Source organism: Trachinotus anak, unplaced genomic scaffold, assembly GCF_046630095.1.
Source record: "Trachinotus anak isolate AG129_WGS33_773 ecotype Australia unplaced genomic scaffold, CSIRO_AGI_Tana_v1 ptg000021l, whole genome shotgun sequence".
Classification (NCBI taxonomy): domain Eukaryota; kingdom Metazoa; phylum Chordata; class Actinopteri; order Carangiformes; family Carangidae; genus Trachinotus; species Trachinotus anak.
Window position 1 is genome coordinate 20,844,949 of NW_027273872.1, and position 10,271 is coordinate 20,855,219.

The following is a 10,271-nucleotide window of genomic DNA, read 5'->3' on the forward strand; positions in this document are numbered from 1 at the left end:
ACAAAGAGGTAAAGTTGTACATTGCGTAATAAAGAGAGAACAGTTGACCCAAGAATACACACTAAATAAAAAAAAATGTGTATAAAATCACAACCCGTGGATTTATCTCGTAATTATTTGGTTTGTTAATATAATATATCATGGTCTAAAGAATCTGATTTTCAGCAGAATGAGTATTTGGCTTATAATACTTAAAGTACATTTTGCTGATATAAATTTCATACTTTTACTTAAGTGGGGTTTTTTTCTCAAAGAGAAACTTTGTTACTTGTAACAAAATGTTTTTAACATTATGCTATGGATACCTTTAAGCTACTACAGTCAAGGATCTGAACTCTGACGGTATTTTAATTTGAAGAAAAAAAATGAAGCCATGCGGAAGTAGAGTCCATTATTTCCTGAGTCATTGCTTGTTTGGTTCAAATCTGAAACGAAACAACTCCGAAGCACTGACGGATCTGGTGGTTGTCAGTTTTGTTTATCACTCAGAGCATATATATCTATAACAATGGAGGGTTCAGTATCAAATGTGGAGGTCTGTAACTTTGCTTACACGGGGCAGTTTGAGAAACTGAAACAGTGTATTCTGTCAGATAAAACGCTTGCCTGCAAAGCGGACCAGGTAAGAATGCATGACCCAGCAAAACCTCCGCGGCAATTGTTTTCTTTAGCCTGCCGGTACTGAAATAACGACGAATCCAAAATAGCATTATTTACGTCTTTATCCTCGACCTTCTGTGATTTCAGGACCGTAGAACCGCTCTTCACTGGGCTTGTTCTGCTGGACACACCAACATTGTGGAGTTTCTGCTCGACCTGGGAGTTGAAGTGAATCTGCAAGATGATGTACGCCTATTTTTTGTTTAATGTTTTTGATTTAGTTCATTAAAATTTTCCTCTGAGGTGGTGGAAGGATGACTCTTAATAGTATTGACAGGTGCACCCTACAATTGAGTCACCGCTACAATAACAACATCCACTCAATATATATATATATATATATATATACTGTGTGTGTGTGTGTGTGTGCGTGTGTGTGTGTGTGTGTGTTTTCATATATAATATTGAGTAATCTTAATATTATCCATTCACTTTGTTTTGTGAAATGACCATATGTGATATGTTGCTTCCCAGGCTTCGTGGTCTCCTCTTCACATTGCTGCATCCGCAGGCAGAGAAGACATAGTGAGATCTCTAATATCCAAAGGAGCTCAGCTGAATTCAGTTAATCAGAATGGATGCACCCCTCTTCACTATGCCGCCTCTAAAGACAGATATGAGGTAAATTCCTCAGGTTGCACTAATATTAGCTGATCAACTTGATGTACAACTGTACTCTATGCTTGTAGTCTTAAATTTGTATTCTGTTTCTGCAGAGTCTTTGAAGTAGCTCTATAAATGTAATTATATTCTGTTATAACTGTGATATTTCCAATATCAAGATCACTGTATTTCTAGATATATTTTGTCATATTTTTAGATCTGCAACAAATCACTTATCAATCAAGTATGAAATCAACAGAAAATTGAAAACTTTCATTATTCATTGATTATTTAAGATATTTTTTAAGCAAAATTCTGTTATACAAGGATTTCATTTTACTAACAGCATATTTAATTAAATATAATTAGCTTTTGGACCTCATGCTCTAGGAAACTGTGATTTAATAGTTTTCTTATGTCATATTGGCCAAATGATTAATAGACAAAATAGTCAGATTAATTGACTGTGAAAATAATTGTCGGTTGCAGCCTAATTGTTTTTTTATTTTTTTTACTTAGCCATTACTTTTCTCTCATTGAGGTATAATTTTCACTTTAATTTAATAAATGTACAGCAGGATAACATTGCTATCAATTTCTGTAATATGCTGCTGTAGGTGCTTTTCATTGTTTAGTAGGACAGCACGTTTTATATTTGAAGACAACAGCACTTAAAATCACCAGAAAGAGGGAAGTTCCCACTGGTATGGGTTTACCCTTCCTTTTATTCTGGACTTGACGTAGAGGAACCAAACCATATCCTACTTCATCATGATGATGACATCACAGGTGTAAATACCTACCTTTATCTTAAGTCCTTAATCAAGACATTTGTCTGTAACATTTAATTAGTGAGTTATGAAAGAATAAAGTAGGGTCCAACTTATTGTCACATTTAAGTTGGTGTGTCATTACTTTCGTATATTTGGATAGAATTAGTTAAAAAGACCATGAAAGTTAGGATTATTTTGTTGTCAGATTTTTAGTATTCTATCTTTTAGTTTAGTTTTCAGGTTTTATTCCAGACGTTATTATAATCTGACACACTGCATAGACTTAAAGACATTAATATTACCTTCACTAAATGCCAGTCCTTTTAGCTTTGAATTTATTTAGCTATATAACTGTATTTCCTTCACACGTACATGCACACCACGAAGCAAACATTATTTAGCTAATCTTTTGGATTTCCCTCTTGCTGTCAGCTAATAAACCTAAAGTTAACAGTACTTGAAAACTTGGTGTGTAAAAATTCCAGAGGAAGTGATGCACCTCACTCCTAAGTACTCTGTACCCCTTTTTGGCTTGTACACCTCTCACGACCGGAAAGAGGACAACGTGCAGAAAGTTATAAAGACACTAGACATCTAAATCATAAATGTATTTTTGGGATTTAAACAAGTAACTTGATATTATTTTCCATAACTCCTTAAAAAATATATATTTTTAATTTGAGATTGAAATTCACCCACAGTGTTTCAAGTAGTAACAGGGACTCCGGTCCGAGGTTTTCGTGTCCTTTCCTAACCAACATAAGCACTGTGGCCTGCTTTTCTAGGAACTGAAAACATGTATTTCATGTGAATGGGAAATCATTGAGTTTAAAAAAAAAGGATGTCAGTGACTGCTGAGTAAAGCAGCTTTCACTCTTTATAGATTGCCTTGCTGTTGTTGGAAAATGGAGCAGACCCCAATGCCACCGACAAGTTGGAATCCACTCCACTTCACAGAGCATCCGCCAAGGGCAACTACCGCCTCATCCAGCTGCTTCTCAAACAGAGTGCCTCAACCAACATCCAGGACTCACAGGGAAACACACCGCTGTACGTGTGAATACATATTTGTATAATACAGCATTGTGGCTGCTGGCATAAACCCTTAAAGGGTCAATTCAGCTAAATTAAAAACATGTTTTCTCATTTACTCTTGGTGGTATCCAGCCATGAAGATAGGTTTGTTTTTATTTGCTTTGAATTTGAGATATCAATCTGAGATTTTTACCTTCACCCTAATACAACAGAGCTGAATCGAATTTGGTTTGTGCTCTTTTGAAATTAAAAATAAAAAAATTATTTACAATTCTTGTATTTACAATTCTGCATGCTTTGTTTTTTTCACCAGCCACCTGGCATGCGATGAGGAGCGTGTGGAAGCAGCCAAGTTGCTGGTAGAACACGGAGCCAGCATTTACATTGAAAACAAAGAGGAAAAGACCCCCCTCCAGATAGCCAAGGGTGGTCTAGGCAACATACTTTGTCGGATCGTGGAGGGATGATGCATTTACTGACCTACAAGTCATATTCCAGCTCGAATCCCCGCTATTGCCAAGTTGCATAATGAGAACTCTCAGCCCAGTCACTCCTCCTTGAGTGGCCTGGTGTGACGCATTCAGATGTGTAACACGAGGAAGATGAGACAGCGTAAGGGAGAAAAGTTGGAGTGAACTGCATCAGTCCAACAGCTCCTCAGCATGGGATTTGAGGCTGAGCAGACATTAGATGTCTGATCAAAAACACTCTCCCGCACTAAGCGCAGTCTAACACTGCAGCCTATTTTCTGTGAAGTCTGAATTGTTGCAAAAATGACTCAATAAAAATCAGTGTTCAGCCTCTTAACAAAGTATGTTTGGGATATATTTATTTATTGTTCATGGATCCAGCTAATGTTATTTTTTTTCTGTCTGTTGACCTATTGTCGGGTTTAGTGATTAAACCAATTATACAGGGCAACCGTGAGATGTTTGCAGGCTTTGAGAACTAATTAGAAGCAAGAATTATAACCTGGGCTCAATATTTGGAAGGGTAATTTAAGACCTCCTGATTTAAAAAAAAAAAAATCTTTATTTAACCAGGCAGTCTCATTGAGATTAAAATCTCTTTCAGTATAACTTGAATATCTTGTTTTCACTGACTTTCAGTGTTTTTAACTCAATACAAGCAGGACATATACCTGTCCAGGAACAGCACCTGTTAATGATAATTGATATGAAAACAAAGGTAAACTGATGAATGTTAAACGCAGGGTTTTATTAGTTTTTTTGGGAAACCCCCACAAAAAGGTCTAATTTTCATGACCTTACTGCAGTGATGTACAGTTATGCTCCAGTACACTGTGACATCATGGTTGTGTGTGGTTACAGGTGCAACACAAGTCACAACACAAGTCACAGCTAACCATGAGTGATGCTGTAGTGAACTGTAAGATTTGGATTATTTTTAAAGCATGTCTCAGTTTTGCAGCTTTCAATGAATCTCTTTATAAACCTGGGCATAAGATTCTCTAGCAAGGTATTTGTTGCTGTCCCAGGTTCCAGATTAATAGAATAAATAATAAAAACTTTGATAGACTTGCTGTGTATAGGCAAAATTTTAAATTAATGTGTACCTTTGATTACAGTATTTATGAAAACATGCTCACATACTACAAACAGTGGTGGAGTATTGAGATCCTTTACTTAAGAACAAAGAGCAGAATGTAAAAATACTTAATTAGAAGCAAGTTCTGTATTTAAAAGAATACGAAAGAATTATGAGCAAATTTTACTTAAATGTACTGATTATGCAACTGGTTTCTGTCAGAGTAAGAATATTATAGTGGAAAATGAAAAGCCTACTGATGCATTTGTAATTATAGAATTTTAATAATTTGTAACTAGCTGAGGTGGATCATCATATTTTATTAGCTCAAGCAAAATACAATTACCTCAGAACTGTTCTTCTGGGGGGCTTATGGGTTTTATCCATAGATTTTATCCGGTTTTATTGGGAAACCCCCACCTAACCCCCCCCGCGCGAAAGGTCTACTTTTCGTGACGTCACACAGTGGTCGTCCTCGAGAGGCGCATTTTCAGTGGTGATGCTTTCACTTCCTGAAACCGAGGTCACCTAAAGCATAAGAAGGACTCCTCTCTAGTTGCTGGTGTCTCCTGTAGGCGGTGTCCATGCCAAAGAGCTGCTGGAGTTAGAGACCGAGGAGCTGGCTGTAAGTGTTAAAAGATTATTAGTGTTGAAGTTTTGCAATGATACTTTATGAAAAAACTTTTTGACCTAACGTTATGTACAATATGTAAGCTAACGCTAGCTAGCTAACGCTTGTCGCTAGCGTTAGATGATATCTTGGCAATCCTGTTTACTAAACCCAACATTGCAGCTTAAGAGCACCGACCAGAGTTTAAGATGGCCTTTTTAAACCCTACTGAGCTAACACTGAACTCATTTTGTTGAGGTAAAAAGTACGCCAATGAGCTAAAGCAGTGCGTGTCTGGTTAGCTAAGTGCTAACTGTCAGATGAAAGCAGCAGTCAGTTTGCTTTAAGCGGCGTTTACCCACCAGAGACTGTGGGGCTATTATGTCGCTATTGTTAAATACAAAGCTGCGTGACTGCGTTTCTGGAGTTTTCGGGGCCAGTCGATACAGTCCGACCATTAATAAGTTAACGCTAAGTTAAGATAGTTCGTGGGTGTCTACTTTATTATCACATGGTTAAAAACCTGTGACAGCATGTACGTCAAAACTTTGTGCGAAGCAGTTGGGACTGAATGCAGATCTAGGGAGTGTCTTTCAAAAAGAAGTTAGCTTACACATATTTGTACCTAAACTGTTTGTCCAAGCTGTTTGTTTAGCGACGCGAAAGGTAGTTCAAAGATCACAAGCTCCCCTCAATAAAGAAAAGAAACCAGATCAATAAATAGTTGCTTAATCAGTTCTGATATACAGTGGTTACAATGTCCTGTGTAGAAAGGTGTGATATTGCCTTTTTTTTTTTTTAGAGAGTTTAGTTTATTTGGTGTATACATAAATAAATGCACATTTCCACGATTTAAGTTATCTACTGTTCCTATACTGAGTTGTGAATGCAGTGTATGCACTCTAAAGAGAAATCATTATGCTATGTGACAGTAACATTAAAGTTACATCCTCTGGGAAAATATTTAGAAGAGGGAGTGTGGCATGCTTTCCCATAATGTGTTGCATAATTTGGCGTAGACACCACACAATGTACCTCTGCTTACTAAACTATTATGTCACACCTCATTTTAGTTGCATGGACTAAATATTGTATCTATTTCTTGTATCTTCACTTCATGGTGTCCTTAGGTTGTGCTGTTGGACTGCCAAGGGATACACCCTTTGTAATACTATCAAATTGCAGTGTACCTGCCTTGTAGACAATCCTGCCTCTCCAGTGCCCATCCCTCACATGGAATATCCAATACCTACATGTGATTACAGTTTGGCTGCTTCTCTTAAAGGCACAGACACCCTCTAAGAGCCTATGCTATAAGTGATTTTGTCTTATGTTAAATGTTCATAAGAACAGGGAGAAGCAATTTTTTAATGATTTTATTTAACCCATTTTTAGACATTTGTTTAACTTCAAAATTTATAGGCTCTCTTTCTCTCTGTTTTATCTGCAGACTTTCTGTTCATCAAGTGATCCCATTCAGGTTTTAGCATGTGTGATCCCAGACAAGACAGCAATTTGGAGACAGATTACTTGGCGGATTTTTCTCTGATGGACAGTCGTCTGGACTCATTCCGTGGCTCCAGCCTGGCCCAGCAAGTCCCAGCAGAAAGATTGGCCCGGGCCGGCTTTTACTTCACTGGCCATGCTGACCGTGTTCGCTGTTTCAGCTGTCAGAAGACTGTGGAAAACTGGTGTACAGGAGACACACCTGTAGAGAGGCATAAAGAGGTAATCTTAATGGTAAAAAAAAATCAGATTCACATTATGGGTTTCATTCTGTTTTAAGTAGCTAAATCATACTAACCCTCTGTTACAGGTTTCCCCATCGTGCATGTTTCTCAGCTGCACCCACCGCACCAGTTTTAACCCGACCTCTGATACCACACTGATTAATGGTTCCATCTATAATGAAGCAGCAGAAGACCTAGAATATCGTTTGAGAACAGGAGAGGTGGTTGATGAGTCCACTTACCCCATGGCTCCTCACATGAAGAGTGAGGAGGCGCGACTTCGGACCTTCTCTTCCTGGCCATCTACTGCACCTGTGACACCCCAGGACCTTGCCCAAGCCGGCCTCTACTACTTGGGGGAGAGCGACAGGGTGCAGTGTTTTTGCTGCGGTGGCATGCTGGGTGGCTGGGAAGCAGGGGACACCGCCTGGGGAGAACATACCAAACATTTTTCCAACTGCTTCTTCATCCTCGGGCACGATGTGGGCAACATACCATTCCTGGGGGGTATGGAGGAGGAGAGCAGCAGCAGCAGCAGCAGTCAACACAGAAACACTCAAGTCCCTATGGGCAGTTTTGAGGAGAGGCTTGGTAGTTTTGCAGGTGTCCAGCACCCTATTGATCATGAGAGACTTGCCAGAGCTGGCTTCTACAGCACAGGTAGAGCAACATTGAAAACCTTTAGTGATTTTACATTCTTTTTGTATTTGATCATAGCTATGAATGCAAGCAGGTCTAAATTGTGGACCTGTTGTTACAGGGACAGGAGACAGGGTGTTGTGTTTTCGCTGTGGTGGAGGTTTGAAAGGCTGGCAGCCTGAGGAAGACCCCTGGGAAGAACATGCCAAACACTACCCTGGGTAAGAGCAGCCCTGATGTTCCCTTATATTAACTTATATACATATATGTCAGTGTTTGTTCTTCTTTTTGCTCTTTTTCTTTTGTTTTAATTCCATTACATGTTTTTTAATCAGATGCAGCTTCCTGTTGGCGGAAAAAGGACAAGAATTTGTCAACAGCATCCAGCTGCAAGACCCACGACGAAATGGAGCTGTAAGCTTTCAGTGCTTTTACATGTAATTAAATAACTAGGTTGTTGTTGCCTTTGCCAAGTAATCCGATTTTGCAAAACAAGAAACCAGATTTCTTTAATCAGAATAAGGAAGAGAAATCTGGTGAAAACCTGGTTTCCCAGCCAATGATGTGGTTAACCTGGTGTCTAATTTGGTGTTTACATGTAGCATATGTGCATAATAAAGACCCAGGACAGCAAAGTATTGCTGTGACAGCACTGTGTTGGGATTAAAGGATTATATCATATCGGTGCTACCTAGTAATCAAAATATTTAAATCCAAAATTTGCGTGAAACTGAAATAAAAAGTCTCCATAACTAAACTCTTTTTAAAAATTTGGACACAAATGCACAGCAAGGAAAAGCTTAAAATACACCAGTCTTTGTTAAAAAAAATAGTAGGTAAGGTAGTCTGATTACCCACCATCTGAATGTAAATATGGCTTTTAGAGCAGTCCTGTTATTGTAGTGCGCGAAACACATTCCATAATATTCTGCCTTAATCTGAGTTCTCTCATTGGGCTGTTTCCTTCTGTGCATGTAACACAATCAGTCTGATCTGTATCTTCCAGCCATTTAACTGCACAGATGCACGGTCCTGTGACACATATGACAATGTTATCATTTCACCATTTCCAGTCAAGCTAAAAAAAAAACTGTAAAAGAATGTATGCTTACAGTGTGCGTGCGTATGTGTGGGGAAATATCGCAATCCAAATTGGTCATGTTTGTAGTGATGTCACTCATAGGCTTTTGTTTTACTTGAATAACACTGAAAATAACTATATGACCATGTTTGATTTCAGACTTCAAGTCATCAGAATGGATTTTCAGGACATTTGAATGGTAAATATTTTAATATTTTATTTTGACTCCCCCTTTATTTGAAAATATAAATATTAAAACATTTTCTGTACTTCAAGAAAATGACCAGAAGTATATGTGTATCTGTAACAAACTAAAATAACATAACTGGATAAAACAAGTAGTTGTGCACACTGATGTTTCCTCTTTGTGTGCAGATGTACTCCAGTCTGAACTGGCTCAGGATGCCATAGGGATGGGTCTAGAGCCCTGTGTGGTGGAAAAGACCATCTTGAAGAAGATCAGAAGCACAGGCTCAGGCTACTCCAACCTGGGAGCACTTTTGGAGGACTGCTATAACAGCACACCAGAGAGTGCTACTGCCACGGCAGAGCAGGAAGGTACTTTACCCCCCGTATACTGTGCCACGTTCATTGCATGAACAAATACTATTGTTAACTACATCAAACAAAGCACGTGCAGCAGTGAATTTATATATGAGCCAGCACATTTTGATCTTTTTCTTTCTCTGTCTTTCAGATGAGGACCCACTGGAGAAACTAATGAAGCTGCAGAGGGAAAAACAATGTAAAATATGTATGGACAAAGATATTTGTATTGTCTTCATCCCATGTGGTCATCTGGTCACTTGTGAGACATGTTCAGAGAAACTCGTCAAGTGTCCAATCTGCTGTGGAGCCATATCACAGAAGCTCAAGACCTATATCTCTTAAGGAAACACATATTCTTGCTAAACTTCAATGCTGCTTTCTGACTTTGTAATTTTGTAAATTAAAATTAAAGGCAAATTGCCTGTAATATATTTAAGGACCATGTTGTTTGTAGGAGTATGAGAATGTCACAAGAAAATAATATTTTGACAATCACAGCTATGGTAAATAGATGTCAATATTGAGATGTAGATAGCTGATGTTGATTTTCATTAATGAGTACTGACACCTGTTAATACTAAAACACTAAAACACAGTTCCCATTTTGCAACACTTTCTTACCAGAGGTGCCTTTCTATAGGTTTTTGTACTTGTTTTGTTTTCTTTAGGATAATTGGCACAGATGAACTGGACATGAGATGTAATATCAGTTTCATTATAATTTCATACACTTATGTGCTCTGCTCATTTATTTTGTCTGGTGTGCTTACTGTTTTATACTCAATTTTCTCAATGTTTGCTACTCTGTGTGGACATTTATAATGGTACATTAGTAAATCCATAAAGACTTTACTTTGTAATTGATAAAATCAACTCTAGTTTAGGGCCTGAAAACAATCAGTGTGGTGTGAAATTATTTTACCATTTCATCATGCAATCTGTCATCTTTCAGTGAATAAATTTGAATAATTGCACTCAAGACATGATTTTTTTTTTTAAACTATTAATAGTTTGAAATTTGTAACTACAACTGCTATATAAAA

The 10,271-nt window shown here is 38.0% G+C and overlaps 2 protein-coding genes across 2 annotated transcripts; both read left to right on the forward strand.

Moving 5' to 3' along the window:
• Positions 1 to 401: 401 nt before the first annotated feature.
• Positions 402 to 3,882, forward strand: psmd10 (proteasome 26S subunit, non-ATPase 10). Its single transcript, XM_071458234.1, has 5 exons — positions 402 to 622; positions 748 to 846; positions 1,135 to 1,281; positions 2,920 to 3,086; positions 3,385 to 3,882. Exons 1-5 carry the CDS (start codon positions 509 to 511, stop codon positions 3,536 to 3,538), a joined length of 681 nt encoding a protein of 226 aa, XP_071314335.1. The 5' UTR covers positions 402 to 508; the 3' UTR covers positions 3,539 to 3,882.
• Positions 3,883 to 5,104: 1,222 nt separating this feature from the next.
• xiap (X-linked inhibitor of apoptosis) lies at positions 5,105 to 10,207 on the forward strand. Its single transcript, XM_071457072.1, has 8 exons — positions 5,105 to 5,244; positions 6,680 to 6,957; positions 7,046 to 7,619; positions 7,720 to 7,819; positions 7,934 to 8,012; positions 8,839 to 8,878; positions 9,055 to 9,237; positions 9,377 to 10,207. The coding sequence occupies exons 2-8, from the start codon at positions 6,718 to 6,720 to the stop codon at positions 9,568 to 9,570; spliced, it is 1,410 nt and encodes a 469-aa protein (XP_071313173.1). The 5' UTR covers positions 5,105 to 5,244; positions 6,680 to 6,717; the 3' UTR covers positions 9,571 to 10,207.
• The last annotated feature ends 64 nt before the right edge of the window (positions 10,208 to 10,271 follow it).